Here is a 21,215-nt window from a genome sequence, read left to right as displayed (position 1 = left end):
CTTCTATGTAAGTGTTTGTTATTACACATACAGCAACAGTGGTGGAACCAACAGCTTCCCAAGAAACACTTAAGAAGTTGAGAAAGAAACTTCTCAGAATAATTGTTAAAATAGAGGAACAGAATCAAGCGGATTGCTCTTTCAAGGAAGCGGCATAGTAATGATGAGGGAAAATTTCCTCCTATGACTTGAAGATTTTGATATGAATGTTGTACAGTCCCACCACGTAAAGGATATTGAAATCTCTTGACTTGCATTACCTGCTAGGTCTCTGAGCTGGTCTAATGTTGGTATAATTGGTGGATTTCTTTTCTGCAGCAGGAACAGAACCATCATGGTCAAAGAGAAGTTAGTGATCCAGCAACCAGGAACACTGCTGGTAATCCCTTGAACACGGGCCCAACACCGAACACCAAAGACGAGAGCCCGTACGCGAGGATCAATATTAGAATAAATATAAAGGAGTTCTGTGCTTCGCATAGCTATTCTGTAGTAAAATGAACAGATTGTTAAAAATTAATTCAAAGGCATATGCTCCTCTGGCTGCAGATTATGCCAATTAGAACCAGAAAATAAAATTAAAATAAATTTTACAATTCTCTACGTAATTATACTGACATTAATGTAAAACTGTATGGAATTAAGCAATGTTTCACAGGACATACAGCATGGAATACACAATTTGATTTTGGTACACCTTACCTATTATTGGCAGTGAGGTCACACTGAAATCCTGATGGTTGATGGGAGAACCGCACCAATGGGCAACGAGCATTGAGTATCTTCTGTATTCCTACACATCCTGGGGCAAACTGATCAATGCATTCGCCTATCACTGAAAGGGTATTTTGTGTTGCCACCCGTTCTGATGCCACTCTTTTTGTTTGATATTCCATGGAGAAGACACTTCTTTTCTAAAAGCAAACAAAGGTAGTGAGTAAACAATATCACTGATACTGACAACTTGAAGGTTCATGCTGGTGTGTAACCATTCCAGCATACATTGAAACAATTTCCAATACAAAGATAAAGAGAAAGAGGTAGTCATGGACCTGGAAGCCTAAAATTCAAAAGCACTTTGCAAACAATAAACAATAATTTCTAAATTACAGAAGGGGACCTTAGAAAAATGATAAACTCTCACCTTAACACAATAACACATTACAATCTTTCCTTTATAAAATAGCTGACTGCTTCATTTAATGTAGGTCAAAAGTCACCCAATACTAAGTTATAATCCAATAGGTTTACTTGAAATCACAAGCCTTTGGAGCACTGCCCCTTCGTCAGGTGAAGTGAAGAGAGCATCCAGGCACAGACTTTATAATCAAAGAGATCAAAAGACCATACAAATGGTGAGAGTGGAGAGTGGACAGGCCAAATAATAGGTCTCTGCACATGATCAGGAGTGTTAAGGGGTGAGAGTAAAGGGTCAACAGCTGAATAACAAGTGAAGGGATGACCTGTAACCCGATTAATTGAGGCAGAGAGGTAAGTACAAAAAAATTAAAAATAAGGTGGTGCTGGAGACAAACCAAATGAATGGAGCTATAAAAGAGTTGCATGCTGAGGGACTAACCAAAGTAACAAGCAATCCTAAACTATGCAAACCAATGAAGATAGAGAGATCATAACAAGTAACAAAATACATGTGACCTCAGCACATCATTTGTATGATCTTTTGATCTCTCCGATTATAAAGCCTGAGCCTGGGTGCTCTCTCCACTTCATCTGATAAAGAGGCCATGCTCCGAAAGCTCGTTATTTCAAATAAACTTGTTGGACTATGGTTTGGCGTTCTGTGACTTTTGACCTAGTCCACCCTCGTCCAACATTGGCACCTCCACATCATTTAATGTAAGCAATGCTACAGGAATTCTGCTATCTTTTCTAAGCAGATTTTACAATACAGACAATAGTGAAAAAAGCAGTCCTTAATGAAGCTAGTGAAAACTAAAAGGATTTCCATTGTGTCATACAATACAACTTCGTACATTTCACCCGAAATATAAAATGAAAAACATTTGATTTGAATAAATGCATTCGTTTCAGGTGCTAATGAATCAATTCTGTACTTCCAGCAATTTTTCCATTTAATGTCATCAAAATCTCTTTTGAAGACTGCTTTTCAATAAAACCTATGATACTGAAAGATAGACAGCACTGATGTTAACGCTTAAACTGAATGATGAATTTCTTCAAAATTAACCATAAAAAGTCACAAGCCATATTTAATGAATTATCACCTGCCTCACTAAACATGGTTAATGAGAATAGGACAAAGTCTTTCTGAACTGCTTATGAAGGCTGACCTACTAATTAACTTTGAAATAAAACCACAATGTGAGATAATAAAACCTGTAACTTTAGTAAAGCAGGTAACAAGTCATACATTTTAAGTCACACACTCTAGTCTTCATGGCAGTTCACCAATGGCTTAGTTAACTACATTGTCTCGGAGTGACCAAAGGGGATCGATGAATTCTGCGCAGTGCTAAAAACAGATTTGATATGATGAGATACTGACTGAGCATAACTTAATATCCCCCTTAACTAATGTTCAGCAAGAAAGATATCTCAAATTTACACATGGTCTACAAAAATGATCCTTAACGAAAGAAAATAGAGTCATAGAGCAGCACAGACAGCACAGAAACAGACCCTTCAGTCCAACTCGTCCATGCCGACCAGATATCCCAACCTAATCTAGTCCGATTTGCCATCACTTGGCCCATACTCATATACCCATCCAGATGTCTTTTAAATGTTGTAATTGTACCAGCCTCCACCACTGTTTGATAACAGTTGCTAATTACTCATAGGACAGCAACAGTTTGCCAGGATTTGAATTTAATTAAAGAAAACATTTATGCTAAATAATTAAATGCAAGAGTCCTGAGAAACTCACCTAGATGTGGACATCTCCAGGGTTATAGGTTACAATTCTCATAGTTGTCGGCAGTTTGTTTTTAAATTTGGTGCATCTATATAAAATAATCCTATTTTCAATCTAGTCTTTTGGTGCAAATTGACATTCCATGTTAGTCAATTATTTGGAGTTTTCCTATCATATTTTAGTCTCCAATTTTTCCAAGATTTAGTTTTTTTTTAAGTGCTCTAATTTTGTTTCAAGCAATGTACCAAAAAGGTCAACAATTAGCTGCTTGAAAAGCTGACTTTTAATTTCCAATATCTTAGTCCCAAGATGAATGAATGACCATTGTTATTTCAGGAGAAACTGAGGACCGCAGATGCTGGAGATCAGAGTCAAAAACTGTGGTGCTGTGCTTTTGCAGCACCACACTTTTTGACTATTAGTTATTTCAGTCCTAAAAAGATATTAACTTCAGATTTAACCATTTTTGTACTCTAATTTTTGGTCATGAAAATCTTCATTGAAAATTTAGTGTATTTTCTTCTGAATAAAAATGCATCAAGTGAAAACAAAAAATATTTTTTGCAATATTCCTTTGACATATTCTTATTTGCAGTATTCTTTCATGTGATGTGGGTGTTGCTGACTGGGTAGCATTTATTGTCAATCCCTAATTGCCCTCGAGATCACGATGGTGAAGCATTGGTTTGAACTTCTGCAGCCCATTTGGTGTAGGAAACCCTGCAGTGGCTCAGCTGGGTGTACAATTAGCAAAACCGCTCAGATATAACAAAATAGCAAAGTCAACATGGGATTTTAAGTATAAAATTACTTTTTCAAATAACTCTAAAACAGGTTTTAGCACTCCAGAATTTAATTTATATTTATCCATTTTTAATGCAAAAACCAACTGCATGGATTAAATTCTGTGAAGACAAGTATTTTCAAAAGTGTTAAATTGTGCTTCAAATTTTTAATCAAGTACTTTGCCTTGAAACCATTTTTAAAAATAACATGCAGCAAAAATGAGAATTACAAAAAAGGCTGAACAGGGCTGTGAGATTTCACAGCATGACATATTAAGTTATGTAACATTTGGCAAAATATCAGACAACTAAACTCACATTATACGGGAATATGTAGCTTCATAACATTAACACTGGATTTTAACTAGACTTTGGAGCTTATTAACCCTCAATACAACAATAATTATTCATGTTAAACATAACAATAACTTGTTCTTGCCAATGACTCAAATCCCATAGGGATTATCCCAAAATATTTACCAAATTTGCATAAATGCTGCTTAAACATGTATTGCCTTTATTGTAGGAGCATTCTGAACCTATTAGACAGCCACTCTGGGAGACATAATCTTAACTCTATCACCAGTAGTCAGACTTTAAAAGTCTGTGTAGCATGTAACAGTAGCCAAACTTCTCTGAACATACTTTGAGATGGATGATTGCCTGTACATTTCTAAATATTGCAACAAGAGCAGGTAGCATTTATAAATTGGGAATTCTGCGAAGAGTACCTCAGCTCCCTTTTCTCCAAAGACTAGTCATCATCTACAATATATTTACCTATATTATTCAAATACAAAACATCTAACAAAAGGCCCAAAAGGGAATTCCCTGAGGTGAAAAGTGGAAAAAAGTTCTTATGAGTCATTGTTGACTACTTGTCAGAACTGATTTCTGCGAGTGAGTCTCACTGCATTAACTTGTTCCCATATCTGCATAGATGAGTAGTTAGAAGTTTACATGCCAATTGAAACAACTGTGATAAACTTTGCTATGACTAGGTTTCCTAGAAAAATGAAATTTTTGGATCGGTCACTGAAAGTTTCAGAACGAAGCTGGACTGAAGTGAAAATGTGTGGGAAGTATTTATTGAAACTGCTGAAAACTTGTTCACCAAGAGAACTTTTTTCTTTTGCAATTATATTTTTACAAGAAGAAAACCAAAAAATTGCTGGAAATACTCATCTCTCTCCTTTGGCAAAAAACGATTTGATGAGTTACTGTTTCAGGTCAGCCATCTTAAGCTGCTTCATCAATGACCTCCTCTCTATTATATTCTGGATGAGTGGTGCTGGAAGAGCACAGCAGTTCAGGCAGCATCCAAGGAGCTTCGAAATCGACGTTTTGGGCAAAAGCCCTTCATCAGGAATAAAGGCAGTGAGCCTGAAGCGTGGAGAGATAAGTGAGAGGAGGGTGGGGGTGGGGAGAAAGTAGCATAGAGTACAATAGGTGAGCGGGGGAGGGGATGAAGGTGATAGGTCAGGGAGGAGAGGGTGGAGTGGATAGGTGGAAAAGGAGATAGGCAGGTAGGACAAGTCTGGACAAGTCATGGGGACAGTGCTGAGCTGGAAGTTTGGAACTCAGGTGAGGTGGGGGAAGGGGAAATGAGGAAACTGTTGAAAGTCCACATTGATGCCCTGGGGTTGAAGTGTTCTGAGGTGGAAGATGAGGCGTTCTTCCTCCAGGCGTCTGGTGGTGAGGGAGCGGCGGTGAAGGAGGCCCTGGACCTCCATGTCCTCGGCAGAGTGGGAGGGGAAGTTGAAATGTTGGGCCACGGAGCGGTGTGGTTGATTGGTTAATGTTAGAAGTGTGAATGTTAGCCAAGGATTGCACAATATTCAACACTATTCATGATTCTCCAATACTGAAGCAGTCCATGTTCAAACGCAACAAGATCTGGACAATATCCAAGGTGAGTTGACAAGTAACATTCATACCACACAAATGCCAGGCAATGACCATCTCCAGTAAGTGATAATCTAACCAACATCCCTTGTCATCCAGTGGGTCCAGTATCACTGAATCCCCTACCATCAACACCTGGGGGTTACCACTGAACAGAAACTCAAATGGACTCTCCACATAAACACAGTGGCTACAAGAGCAGATCAGAGGCTAGGGATACTGCAGCGAGTAACTCAGCTGACTCCCCAAACCCTGACCTCAAGGCATATGTCAGTGATGTGATGGAATATTCCCCACTTGCATGGATGGGTGCAGCTCCAACAACACTCAAGATGCTCAACAACTTCCAGGGCAAAGTAGCCTGCTTGACTGGCACCACATTCACAAGCACTCACTCCCTCCATCACTGATGCTCAGTAGCAGCAGTGTGTACTACCTTACAAAATGTAATGCAGAAATTCAAACATCCTTAACACCTTCCAAACCCACGATCACTTCCATCCGAAAGCTGGCAGATACATGAGAATCTGTATGTACATCTGTATGTTCTCCTCCAAGCCACACTATCTTGACTTGGAAACATATTGCCGTTGCATGGTCAAAATCTTAGAATTCCCTCCCATTAGGCATTCTGGGTCAACATACAGCACATGGAATGCAGCAGTTCAAGATGGTAGCTCAACACCACCTTTTGAAAGCAACTAGGGACAGGCAATAAATATTGACCCAGCCAGCCACAAATAAATAATAAAGAAAAGTGACCTCCCAACTATTACATTACTCCTTAATATCTATAAAACACACTAATTGAACTATGCACTTCGTTTTTGAAAAAAATCTTCAATTAATTTAGAAACCATAGTACAGTATAGTAATCAAGTTACTGTAAAACATAATGATGATATACTCTTCAAGGCCTTATCTTCTCAAATACCTTACCTTCTGGATTGCTGTATCATTGGCATCCTTCCTCTTTTAGGGGGAGGAAGATAAGTCAAAGTCAAAGAAGTTACATTGGTAATTGAATATGTGCTTTATTTTGTGGGACTGAGGCTGCTGAATTTGTTGACAAAGATTGGGTAGGACTGCACAGGCTAAATATGATTAACTGAAAACAGCCGAGGGCAGAGTAGCACTCACAAAATGGCAGGGAAGTTTCAAGTTTGGACTTAAACTCTCACCTTGCAATACGGAATCCACTACTATTACAATTATGAGTGAGAGATCATTACATCTTCTACTGTAGCTCGATTCCTGGAAAACATTTGACATAAAAAGTTATTGTGCAAAGTAGGACCTCATAGTATGGGGGTAGCATACTAGAATTAAAGGTCCATCTGAAGTCTGGCCTTTAACCTTTTACCATTTACATCAATAACTTTGATGAAGGGTTGAAGGCATGGTAGCTATATTCGTAAAATACACGAAGATAGGTATGCTGTGAAGATGACATAACAAGGTTGCTGACAGAGAGACAGGTTAATGGAATGGGCAAAAATCTGGCAGGTGGAATAAAATGTGGGAAAATGTAAAGTTGTTTGATTTGGTAGGAAGAATGAAAAAAAGAGCATTATTTAAATAGAGAATAACTGTGGAATTCTGAAGGCAGAAGGAATTACGAATTCTGGCGCATGAGTCACAAAAGGTGAGGATGCGGACACAGCGTGTAATTAGGAATGCTAAAGTGATGCTTGTCTTTATTAGGAGAAGAATTAAACAAAGAAATGAATGTTTATACTTCAGTTTTACAGCGTATTATTAAGACTATGTCTCAATATTATGCACAGTTTTAGTCTCCTTATTTAAGGAAGAACGCACACATGTTGCCGTTTTTGTTCAGAACAGGTGTTCTAGATTGATGAGTAGATTGTCTTATGAGATAAGGGTTCAGAAGAGCAGCTGGTGATTTGTTTGAAGTTCATAAGATCTTGAATAGTCCTAACAAGATGGATATAGAAAGGATATTTACTCTTTTGGGCGAGTCTAGAATTAAGGGATACAATTTTAAAATTAGGGGTCACCCTAGTAGTATTCAGATGAAATGAATTATTTTATTTCAAAGGATTCTGAAACTTTGGTACTTTCTGCCTCAGAAGGTACAGAGCAGGGTAATTGAACACTTTAAAGATAGAGGTACATCGATTCTTGTTAGGCAAGGGAATCAAAGGTTGTTGAAGATAGACTAGATGTTGAATTCAAACCATAATCAGATTAACAACAACTGTATTAAAAGACAAAGCAGGCTCAAGGACTTGAACGGCCTAATCCTAACTTATGTGCTTGTATGTTCTACAGTGTTTAATACAGTGCTGTATTTGACATGTCCACAACACCAAATCCTGTTCCCAAATGGCTCAGAAAAATCATATTGTTCAACTTGTTTCCAAAACCTGAACAGATATGTTTTGTCTGATTATTCTTTATCGACATGACTTAATTATGAAGTACACAACTTACACAGAACGATCAATGACTATTGTTGCAGTCTCTGCATACATGGTTCAGCATTTACTTTAACTGACCCAGTACCAATGTTCCTTCACTAAACTTTTCCCACAAAATGGACAAAATTCCATTCTTTTCCTCTTAATTCTTTCATTGGATATGGACATCACTAGCCTGGATAATATTTGCTGCCATCCTTAATTGCCCCAAATTAGTACCTTGCTAGGCCATTTCAGAGGCAGAACTAACGATTCAAATCCAATTACTCTTCCTCAGACTCTAAACATTGACTCTGCTTCTCTCTTTACCTCTGTTGCCAGTCCTGCTGAGTTCACATTTCACTGCTATCCAAAGGAATTGGACTCCTGATCCATTCTTGTCAACTTTCTTAGCACAACTCTACCAAACATACTGCAAAGTTGTGGGTGTTGATTATTATATCTACTTCTAATAAAATTGCTATTGATGAGCAAACCCTTGTCCAGGTTATGCTGGAGAAATGAATGCAACTTTATGCCAAAACGTAAATTAAACGTTATAGAAACTCTTACTAATGGCAAACCGTCAAAGGAAACATTGGCCTAGATGTTCCAGTAAATGATCAAGGACAAAAGATAAAAAAAAATGGCCAATCTCAAATTAACAGGATATCATAAGTGATAAAAACTGATAAATGAGACATTGTAACGCGAGTAAATTTTGCCTACAATATGCAATTCAGTTCACCATTTAATGACACTTGGCATTATAAGAAACAGTGAAAAAGAGGTTTCAAACAGCTACAATGATCTAAACACATTCCCTCTAGTCCCTTATTCATCCTTGGGATGTGTCAACTTCCACAGGTATGAGATCAGCTTTTCTGTGCCAACACCGATGGTGACTCTATACCATTTCTCTCAAATCCTTTATCACCTGACTATTTGTTTGAAATTTTCTCTTAGGTGAATCACAACTTCCTCAATATCAATATTAGAAGAATAAAGCAATTGGCTTGCACAACAAATGACTTATTTGACACTGAATTTCTTTGGCCATTGTTTCAAACTGAACAAGAGCTTTTGAAACCTTGTAGTCTTGTTCTACCCAAAGAGCAGCATTAAAGCATCATAATGAAGGGGTTTAAATTCACCCCTCGACACTGCCCACTTAATCCATCTCAGTTCCTTAAGTCACATTCACATACCTTGAAGTAACAAAAACATGACTGCACATAATACTCAAGTGCTAAGTTACCACCTTACATCCCTCCAGAAAGACCAACTTCTTAAAGCTCTGCTGCACGTATCTTGTTCTGCAGGCCTTCAATGCCATTCTTTTTTCTATATAGATATTTTTATTAGAGATTTAACATTTTTACAAGTTTACAAAAATAAACAAAACTCTCAAATACAAACAGTGATATACAATTAAATCAAATATACAATAGCCAAAATTTAACAAAAGAAAAAGTACCGAGAAAGAAAAAAAAAACAAAACTCAACTGTCTACTAATCTAACCTACAACTAACCAGAGTGTATATTTAAGTCTCTTACATGCTCGGAATGTGCTAACATCAAATGTAATAAAACCCGTATTCGTGCGGGATTCCTCTCCTAAGGGGCCCCGGACCAGCCAGGTTTGTAACCTCAATTAAATAAAAGCCCTTGTTAGGATAGGCAAAATATCTGTATTTATGTAATTCAAGAAAGGCTGCCATATTTTATAAAATAATTCGGTCTTTCGGTGCACCATATTTGTAAGGAAGTCAAGGGAATACATTCCATAATTAATCTGTGCCAATTTGAAAGTCCAGGGGGACCCTCAGCCACCCAGTTCACCAAAATATTTTTCCTTGCACTGAAAGAGAGAATAGAAAATAGTCTCTTCCCGTACATGTCCAGGGAGGGAAAGTTCGAAAAGCCCAAAAGGAGAGATACAGGGTCCACTTTAATTTCCGTTCCTAAAATTTCTGTCAGGGTACTTGCTACTTTAGTTCAATATTTACGGATCTTATGACAGGTCCATAGGCAATGTATAAGAGTGCCCACCTCTATTTTACATTTGGGACACGTTGGCAATGCTCCTGCCTTAAATTTTGCCAATCGAACCGGTGCTATATGGGCCCTATGAAGTATCTTCAGCTGGATAGCCTGGGTTCTGTTACAGATAGTAATTCTTCTAGCGTTTTCCCAAATATCATTCCATGTTTCTATAGAGATTTCTAGTCCCAAATCCTGATCCCATGTTTTAAGCAGATTATCCATATCTCCCGATACTTCATCATGTAGTAAATGATAAATAGTACTAACGGAAGATACCCTCACTGGTCGTAGGACACTACATTCTCTATCTGATTTATAAAGACTATCTAATAACGTAGTCTTCTCCTGTATATAGTCTCGAATTTGGAAGTATCGAAAGAGGTCTCCATTAGGTAATCCGAATTTCTGACGCAGCTGTTCAAAAGACATCAGGACCCCATCTTTAAATAGGTCCCCAAGACATGAGATACCCCTGGATCTCCAGAGTTTAAAAGTGGCATCTGTAAACCCCGGTTGGAATCCCCATGCTCCCACTATCGGTGCATAGGAGGATGTTTTATGTGAATTACCCTCATTTTGCCGCATTATATTCCAAGCCTTAATTGTGTTTAGTATTATAGGGTTTTTACAGTGATCTGTAATGATTTTCCTCTTGTCTGAAAATAAAAGGTTAATAAGTGGGTATCGAGAGGCCTCGATGTCCAACCAGATTGATTGTGGATCAAACAAGACCCAATCAGCTATGTAACTTAATAGGGAACTTAACTGATATTTCCTAAAATCTGGGAAGTCCAATCCTCCCCTTGCCTGTGGAAGCTGTAGCTTCTTCAGCTTAATGAGGGGCCGTCTATGATTCCAGATAAAGGAACCCAGCCAGCCATATAATTTATGTAGTGCCAGCCTTGGCAGGATCACCGGAAGCATTCTCATAGGGTATAGGAGACGGGGCAAGACATTCATTTTAATTAGTGCTATTCTACCCAACCAGGAAATTGGAAGGTCTCCCCATCGCTGGAGGTCCTGCCTTATCCTTTCCAGTAAATGCACAAAATTAGCCTTATACAACTGACCAAATACTGGGGTAATAAAAATGACTAAATATAAGAAGCCCTCCAGGGACCAACGAAAGGGAAAAAGGGATCCGTCCACTAAGTGGGGTATCATAGCAAGGCCACCCATTGGCATAGCCTCCGATTTTGAAAAATTAATTTTATAGCCTGAGAATGCGCTAAATGTATTAATAACTTGGATTAGGCGAGGTACAGACATCAGAGGATTACTGAGGAACGGAAGAACATCATCTGCATAAAGGGTAATTTTATGTTTACCTGTACCAATCCTTGAGGCCGTTATATTAGGATCAGCTCGTATAGCTTCTGCTAGTGGTTCAATTATTAGCATAAATAACAATGGCGAGAGAGGACATCCCTGACGGCAGCCCCTACCCACATTGAAGCTATCCGAACCTAATCCATTGGTAACTACAACTGCTTTGGGATCACTATACAATGTTGAGACCCACTTGGTAAACACCTGTCCAACGCCAAACCTTTCCAATGTGTAAAACAAATATGACCATTTGACCCTATCAAATACCTTTTCCGCATCTAATGAAACTACTACTCCTGGTATCTTTCCCTGATGACAGGCTTGAATCATATTCAAAACCCTTCTAATATTATTGGATGATCTACGGATAAACCCCGTCTGATCCTCCTTTCTAATATGTGGCAGTACCCTTTCTAGTCTCAAGGCTAACGGTTTAGAAAGGATTTTAAAAGCAAGGATATTGGTCTGTATAACGTACAATCTTCTGGATCCTTTCCTTTTTTAAGGATAAGAGAGATATTTGCCTCTTTCAGCAAAGGCGGGAGACAGCCCTGACTATATGCATAGTTATACATGTCCATAAGTGGACCAGCCAATATTTCTGTAAATTCTTTATAGAATTCAACTTGAAAACCATCTGGGCCCGGTGCCTTACCGCTCTGAAGTTGCCTAATTGCATCAAGTATTTCTTGGACTGTTAGAGGAGCATTTAAGACCGATACCTGTTCTGGAGTTAGGCCCGGAAAGGTCAAATTTCTAAAAAATGACTGCATCCTCCCAGTCCTGTCTTCACAATCCTGCGATTTATATAACTCAGAATAAAATTCTCTAAAGATCGCATTAATCTTTTTATGATCATGAGTCAAAATACCTGTACTTTCCTTAATAGACGTAACAGTCAGAGGGGCCTTTTTTTTCTTTGCAAGAAATGCTAAGTATCTACCCGGTTTGTCGCCATATTCATATAACCTTTGTTTTGCAAATAATATTTCCCTCTTAGCCGTTTGAGTAAGCGTAGTGTTTAGAGCTGTCCTAAGAGCCGTAATCCTTTGCAATTTAATAATGGGTCTATCAGTGTATGCTGTTTCAGCTGCTTTTAAGCGAGCTTCAAGCAGACGCTGTTGTTCTCCCTTCAATTTTTTCTGGGTCGCTGAGTAGGAGATTATCAAACCTCGCATGTAAGCTTTGATGGTCTCCCACATCATTGATGGGTTGCTAGCCGTACCTGAATTAATTTCTAAAAAAGTTTTAAATTCTTGAGAGAAGTACTTTACAAATTTACTATCTTTCATTAGGAAGGGGTCCATACGCCAATGCCGAGGGGGATGTCCCATTGTTCCTCGCCTTAGTTTCCATATATACAGCAGCGTGGTTGGAAATTGCTATACTACCTATTTTACAGGATGATATGGAATTTTAAAAAATCGAGAGGGCAAAAAACATATCAATTCTGGCATGACATTTATGTGGATTGGAGTAGAAAGAAAAATCTCTGCCCTGTGGATGAAGACATCTCCATACATCTACTAATCCTAATTCTTTGTTCAGATCCACCAATTGTCTTGATCTGGGAGATACTCCTGCAATCCTATCTATTTCCGGATCCATAATACAATTAAAGTCTCCCCCTATAATTGTATGACGGGCACCAAAAGCCATCAATTTTGAAAAGGCTTCCATTATAAATTTACAGGGGTGTGACGGGGGGGCAGTACAAATTTAAAATCCCATATTCCTCTCCATTTATGTGGGCTTTAATCAAAATATATCGTCCAGATTCGTCTTTTATCTGATTTAGGATTTTGAAAGGGAAATTCTTCCGAACAAGATAACAACTCCCCTGCTTTTTGAGCTAAAAGAAGAAAAAAAGGCCTGATCAAATCCACCCAGTCGTAATTTCAAGTGTTCTTTATCCGACAGGTGTGTCTCCTGTAGGAGAACTATATCAACTCTTTCTTTCTTAAGATTTGATAATATTTTCTTCCTTTTGACTGGCGAATTACTCCCCTTGACATTCCAGGTGCACCACTTAACCGACTGATCAACCATAATCATCCGGGCAAATCCGAGACCCCTCGGGAGGGGGAACCCTATCCAGAACATCCTGAGCATAGAGCATATAAAATTTACAAAAATAAAGGCTGTCTAATACACTCACAACAGTATAATAAAAAACTATTTCTAAACAATAAAAAAAACATATTTAAAGTGGAGCATTTCCCCCTTGTTCCCAGGGGGTGTCACTTCCTTTCCAAAAGTCCATCATATCCTCTCCCAACCAATGCCCCACCCTTGACCCAGGCGCTCCTCAATAAAATGAGGAGAATTCAGATATAATACAAAGCTAGAGTTAACAGTGAGCACCCTACCCCCACCCATACCAACACCTGGATATATTTGGTAATGTTAATACCATATATAAACATATAACTATAAAATTACAACCTCAACAAATAATAATTAAATATAATAATACAAAATAACAAGGGAAAAACAACCCTGCTCCTAAAGACAGAGGTAAAATAGAATAAGGTAACCACCTCCCCCCACCAACATTAACCAAATCCCCCGGCTCATATACACATACATACACACACACACATATATACATACATATTCACATATATACATAAAATAATAAAAGAAAACAACCCCAAGGGGGGGGGGGGGGGGAAGAAAATCAAATCCCTCTCCCCACCCCCCCCATGATAGTATTAAACAGTAAGGTAAGAAATAAAGAAAAAAAAGGGGGGAATATAAACCAAAGCGGTGGGAAAGGCAAACCAACATCCATTATCTCTTACAATTTATCTAAGAGAGTCCAAGAATTCCTTAGCCTTTTCTGGCGATCCGAAGTTATACACGGATCCCTCATGGTTAAAGTATAGCGTCGCTGGGTAGCATAGGGAGTACTGAATATTTAAGTCCCTTAAATGCTTCTTCGCCTCATCGAATGCCTTCCTCTTTCAGTCCAGAGCTGGGGAAAAGTCCTGGAAAAACATGATCTTGGATCCTTTATAGATCATAGCTTGGGGGTCTTTTCCAAGATTTCTAGAAGCTTCTAGGAGTATCTGCCTCTCCCTATAGCTCTGCAGCCGGAACATGACCGGGCGTGGGTGCTGGTTTGAGCCGGGCCCGCGTATTGCGACCCGGTAGGCCCATTCCACCCTTACCTGGCCTGATCCAGCTTCCAGATTTAAAAGCTGTGGCAGCCACGCTCGATTATCGAGGTCGTCAATGTAATTTTCTAAGGTCCGGACTCGCTGTTCGAGAGTCCGGACCTGATCCACGGCCGATTGCGCTGTAGTTTCGGAGGTTGCGGCCTTTAACTCCGCCCCTCCAACTCTGCCCTCGATTTCCTCGATGTCTCGGTTGTGCTTCTGTAGCGCGGCCGAGAGTGAGTCCCATCGATTTCGGGATTCTTCGATAAAAGCGTCGATCTTTGCATCCAGTTTGGAGATCATTTCCACAAGGCTTGTCACTGTAGGTAATTCCCCTGAGGCGGCTGTGGACACCTCAGCTGGAGAGGGTGGGGGAGGGGTTCCTGCTTGCTGAGAGCTGCGGGCTCCCTTCCCTTTGGTCATTTTTACTAAATATTAGATTGTTTAAATGTAATACTAAGCAACTAATTAAATTAAACAGCTATTATGAATGATTTGGTGAGTGTGGTGGGGGTGGGTGACCCACTTTACCCAAGTCTTGGGAGGAGCACTATAGACTCAGACTTGCTGGGTCGCCGCCATCTTGGATTCCCCCCTCTCAATGCCATTCTTAATTAGCTCTATTGACTTCCTCTCTACAGGCTGACATCTTGTTTCTATAATCTCCTTTGGCCATGTTTCACTTGTCAAATTGTTCCATTATTTACATTCCCTTCCTTGCTGCTCTATCATTGGCTGCAGAGCCTTGAACTGATGAAACGTGAGAGGCCTGAACAATATATAGATGCTGTTAGACTTGCTGAGTATTTCTAGCATTTGTTAATTCTATTCTTTAGCATCGACTGTCCTACTTTACAGAACTTCCTCCTTTAGTGCCATAAATCTCTATAATAACCCAACTATTCCAATCTTTTAATTACACCTCCTTCCAATTTCTCCCTTCCCATTTATGTATTCTTGGAGCTTTAACATTTTTGACAAAATTAATTCAAATGCTTTGTTTTATTTGAATACCAGAAGTATTTATGTAACAGTTTTAAATCCTTGGCATAGATTGTCCATAGCAGACAAATTGCATTTGAAATCTAAATCACACGTTAAACAGCAAATACAGAAACCAATGTCTGCAAAGCGAAGTCTCAAAAGCAGCAATGAGTTGAATTGTTATTCTTTAATGTTACTGATTAAGAGCAGGGCTGTTGACAGGGTCACTTGACACATCTCTGCTCTTTTCTGAACAGTATTACAGATCGTTTACATCAACTCAAACAGGAGAGAAGGCCTTGATTTAGCATATTTCACCTGGAACGCAGTATTTCTGACAATGAAGCACTCCCTCAGATCAACATTGCAGTGTTAGCTGAAATTGCTTTCAATTTGAGGAAGAGAGTTTGAACCATGGTCTGTTGAACTAGTTGCTCCACCAGAGTCAGATTTGCATGCCTAACTTCACAGTGAACTGGACAAGAAATTGATGGATACAACAGTAAGTTAGGACTCGCAGGTACTTAACCCCTTCCACTGGTCCATTTCAGCAATCTAACCATACTTAGATTAAGTAGCATGGATGAATTATCAGAGACATTATCATTTAGAAAATACTGAAAACCTTAGCTACAGATGCAAATTGCTATGATTCTAAAATAGTCTAGAAAAGCAGGGAAAACAATTATACTTCATATTGGTCTTCATTATTTTGAGTATATTTTAATGCTCACTTTGCATTACTAGAAAGACTACAAACATTCTAAACACACACTAATCATGACCAGCAACTAATAATGCTGGTAAACAAAGGCTAATTATCAACTTCTGATCACCAATTTTGCAAGATCCAGTTGCGCAATTTGCATACCTCTTTACCTTTACTTGCAAGTGATAAATCATAAATTTCCCAACCCTACATTAATCAAAAACCTTTTAAAAAAAACAATATTCCATGCAGCAAATAACAAGCAAAGCATCTCGGGGAGGCAAAACATTAAACCTTTTTAATCTCTCAAACACTGTGTATCATTTTCTTCATGAGAGTGTAACGTACAATTGATGTAATGTCGTTTAACACGATTTCTATCACTGTTTCTTTGCTTATAATACCAATTTGAAAATGCTTTAAGACAGCAGCACTCTCTTCACAGTGATTCTTCATATTCAAAGCCCTGTTAAAATATTCTTTTTATTTTCCCACCAAAAAAGAACTTAACATGCCTTTGAATGATTTGCCCAAACAGCTGTGATTTTTTTTTATAAGCTCAATAACATTTAGTTTGTTTAAAAGGAGGTGGCAACACGGGAATATCTTTTTGATGCAAATACCAATTTCTATGTGCTCTACCTCATTAACCATAAAAAAGAACACTACCTCACTGCTTCACAGAAGAATCGTTAGCAAAGGTCTTTTGTAGGGCTCAGAGCACAAGCATTTTATTCAGCCAGTTCAACACCAGGCATGGGCCAATGATGTTGGGCTGAAAGATCTGCATTGAGCTTCGTGATGATTGTGATCACGTAGTCCAGGCTGATACTCCAGTGCAACACTGAAGAGTTGCTCTACTGTTCGAGACACTGTTGTTCAGAAGAGACCTTAAAGAAAGATTCAGTCTCTGCCTGAAGTTTTCATGACACAATTACAAGAAACCAGAATGTTTTCCTGATATCCTGAACAAAAGTATTTCTTTGACCAAAATCATCTTTGAAAAGAGAGTTAAGCCTGAGCAGCAAGCATAAAAGAGTAATGTACATCGCTAGATGGGTAGTGAGAGGGGTAGCTTCTTTTAAAAAAAAAACTTAATTTTAGCTGTACACATAACCAGCTTTCTGCTGGAAGACTTTGCATTTCTCTCAAAAGATCAGAGGCCTGAAAAGTAAACTCTGCTCCTCTTGCCACAGATGCTGCTAGATCTATAGAAAAGAATCATAAAAGGATTATAGCTCAGGTAAATCATGCGTCAGCTTTCTGCAAGGGCAACTTAGCTGGCCCCACTCCCTAACCTTTCCACATAGCCTTGGAAGCATTCTTTATTTATGTGCTTAACTTATAACCTTTTGAAAGTCTCAACTGAATCTGCCTCCACCAGATTCTCAAGCAATACACTGTAGATTCTTATCACTTGCAACATAAAATATTTATTTATATCAATGTTGATTCTTTTACCAATCATCTTACACCTTTGTCCTTACACCTCTCAACTCTCATCATCCCTTGGTACATACTCTGTCAATACCCCATATTATTGTGAATGCTTCATTTAGAGTTCTTCTGAGATTTTCCCAGCATACATAATGTTGATTACCTTGCACTTCAAGATGTTGGAAGTCATGATAGAGCATAAACATCCTAAGATACACTGCAGTGGTGGATACAGAGGGCCTTGTAACTTGATAGAGATAGACTAGTATGAGAGATGGTAGCTGAAGTGGTGTAGGAGAATGTAAACGGCGCAGAGAGACGTATAGAGGCAGAGATGCTCTTGAGAATTAAACAATAGTTGCTCTCCCCACACCACTATAGTGTTGCAGAACCAAAATAGACAACGAAAATTATTGTAATTTTGAAGTCAAATGATTTCCATCGTCATCTCCAAAGACACTTGCAGCTCATTGTTTGTTCCTGTATTTCTCAAGTTAATGGACCGCTTAAGAAGCCTTCCATAGTTTCCTTTCTCTACTTGTATCTCACACCAACAATACCAGATACCTGCCTACTCCTTACTTGTTCTTGCCTCAATTTCCTGACATTTTACCTCCTGTGAGACTGTCATCTCAAAATAACTACTTCCAAATTTGTCACTATTCCAATTTCTCCTTAAGCTATCACCTAAACCACCTATCATTTCTCCTGTAAAGGTCACTAACTTTACTACTTGCTAAATTTTTTTATGAAACCTATGGTCCCTATTCTGACATTATCCAACCCCACAGGTGACCATTACTGTCAAGCTACAGGGCTGAAACCTCACAGTAATGCATGCAAAGTACCGACAGTGTACATTTCCCCATTTTAGTTACTACATATTATTTATAATTACAAAACAGAAATTTCATTTTCCTTACTGATGAAATAGGATTACCTTAGGGTTACTTCTTCCACTGATACTATCCAGATCCAAAAACATGTCTAAGTCACAGCCCATCTTCCCAAAATTATTTACGGATGATCCAAATGGTTTAACTGAGCATTCAGGAAAGTAAGCAGCCGCAATGTCCTTCACGAGGGAGCACACAAGGAATCGAAGACGTGCATTCTCTTCTGTAAGCTGGTATTCTTTGCAGATTGTGTATAATTGCTCATCTATCTAAGAAAGAAAAAGTAAAGAAGCAAACATTAAACTAACTACCCTCAGAAAATAGTCCAAAGTTGCAAACTTTGATGGATTTATAAAATAGTTTTTTTGCTGTAACCTGACAAGTAAATCTGGTATTATTTCTCAATCATTTCTGAATTGAAATAAAACTGACTACTTTCTCAGCCAAGCTATTGTAATTACATGACTAAGATGTAATAAATAAAATTACACAACAATCTAAGCCAATTATTAGTGAAAGGAACTTCGAACAAAAGATACTTTCATAATTTAATGAAAGAAATATAATACTAAGCATTCATACTGCTGTTGTTAGGCCTACTGATAATACAATCGGTTTTGTTTCTTTTCACTTCCCTTATTTGTACTCCTAAGTTTACAGATCTGCGTTTTACAGACATATGCAAGATATGATTTGTCTTGTTAGCATGCAAACAACACTTTTCACTGTACCTCGGTACATGTGACAATAATAAATCGAAATAAATCTGCTGCAGAGTTCCAAGAACTTAGGTTGCCTCTTGTACTTCACCCAAGTGATCATGTTATAGTAGGTCTATGCTATACTTTGGCTTAATCTTAAGACGCGTTTTTACCAAGTCATGGGATGTGGAAGTCGCTGATTGGGCCTGCATTTATTGCTTATTCCTAGTTGCCCCTGAGAAGATCGTGCTGAGCTCCATTCTTGAACCACTGCAAGAAATCAGTTAGGTTTTCTACTCCTGACTGCTGGAATTGCCATTGGATAAATAACCTCTGCAGGATAAAATTGGATTTGGCTATGATTTTGGTGATACTGAATCATCAACGAACATTAAGTATTGAGACCTGTATACGACATGGCCACGAAGATCGGGAAGCATCACAGATTCTTGGAATTCTGGAGCAGTTGTGTCACCTCAGGAGAAAAATAAATGTTGTAAGAAGAAACAAAGACTATCATATTATGAGTAGGCCTACTAACAATAGTGAGTTTCCTTAGTTATGAAAACATCTTTCATCAGAAGCTCACTGCACAGTGGCACAGTGGTTAGCACTGCTGCCTCACAGCGCCAGAGACCCGGGTTCATTTCCCGCCTCAGGTGACTGACTGTGTGGAGTTTGCACATTCTCCCAGTGTCTGCGTGGGTTTCCTCCGGATGCTCCGGTTTCCTCCCACAGTCCAAAAATGTGCAGGTCAGGTGAAGTGGCCATTGTAATTGCCCGCAGTGTTAGGTGAAGGGGTAAATGTAAGGGAATAGGTCTGGGCGGGTTGCGCTTCAGCGGGTCGGTGTGGACTTGTTGGGCCAAAGGGCCTTTTTCCACACTAAGTAACCTAAGTAATCAATAACGAATGACTTAGATGTGGTGTAATTTTATTTATTGCACCTTAGGCATCGAACCACAATAGTTTGGTCAAAAATGCAGTCCACCATCCAAGTATGGAGAGAAAAAACTAACTGTACTGCAGGCTGTTTTCTAATTGAGCAGAGTTTAAAAAATCTTCACATTCCCATCATTACCAATCCTAGTAATACTGATTTAATAGTGCTTCAAGTACAAAAGATAAATTAACCAAAAAGACATTAGATTAAGCCACATAAACAGATATTGCTGGAAAATCTGGCAGCATGTGGACAGAAATCAGGAGTTAACATTTTAGGTCCAGTGACCTTTGGTTCTCTCCACAAAGGCTGCTGGACCTGCTGAAAATTTTCAGCAATTTCTGTTTCTATTTCAGATTTCCAACATCTGCAGTTCTTGTGTGTTTTATTTCTAAATATTACATTAAGATTTACTTATGAAATAGAAAAAGGACATTTAGGCCTTTGAGCCTGCTCTGCAAAAATCATAGCTACTCTTCTACATCAACTCCACATTTCCACACTTTCTATTTATCACTTGTCCATTGGAAGCCAAACATTTATCAATTGTTGCCTTGAATATATTCAACGACTGTACACCCACATCTCTCTGATTGAGAATTCAAAAGATCCACAATTCTTGGAATGAAGGAACTTTGCATCTCATTCTTAATTCTTATTCTGAGATGATGATGATCCAGGTTGTAGACTCCCCAGCTAGGGGAAATATACTCCAAGAACTCAAAACGTAGGAGAAGACCAGACGGCCCATCAAGGCTGCTCAACTTTTCGATATAATTGAGCTGATCTAAGGATGCAAGCCCAACTATCTGCCAGTTCACCATACCCTAATTTTCAAGGTGAAAATCAGTCTATTCCAGCCTTAACTATGTTCAATATGGCGCAGCTACAACTTTCTGGGGAAGAATTATATCACAGCCTTTTGAATTAAGTTATTTGTCTCCATCTCTGCTCTTAATAATCAATTTCTTATCCTGATAATGTGCCCCCGTGATTTTGTT

General features: G+C 38.7%; 1 protein-coding gene across 2 annotated transcripts in view; it reads right to left on the bottom strand.

Annotated features, from left to right (window-relative positions):
- mtpap (mitochondrial poly(A) polymerase) overlaps positions 1 to 21,215 on the bottom strand; it is a 64,211-nt gene that overhangs the window by 22,502 nt on the left and 20,494 nt on the right. For both annotated transcript variants that reach the window (XM_087987472.1, XM_043690565.2), the window contains exons 4-6: positions 18,617 to 18,841; positions 703 to 914; positions 261 to 487 (exon numbers count right to left, since the gene is read on the bottom strand). In XM_087987472.1, coding sequence (XP_087843598.1) covers positions 261 to 487; positions 703 to 914; positions 18,617 to 18,841 — 664 coding nt within the window. The remainder of the gene's footprint in view (positions 1 to 260; positions 488 to 702; positions 915 to 18,616; positions 18,842 to 21,215) is intronic.

Source organism: Chiloscyllium plagiosum, unplaced genomic scaffold (assembly GCF_037043375.1).
Source record: "Chiloscyllium plagiosum isolate Xiang-an unplaced genomic scaffold, Cpla_swu_hap1 HiC_scaffold_5, whole genome shotgun sequence".
In the NCBI taxonomy this organism is placed as follows: Eukaryota; Metazoa; Chordata; class Chondrichthyes; order Orectolobiformes; family Hemiscylliidae; genus Chiloscyllium; species Chiloscyllium plagiosum.
Note: the sequence above shows the minus strand (reverse complement) of the source record. Positions and strands in the feature narration are given on the sequence as shown.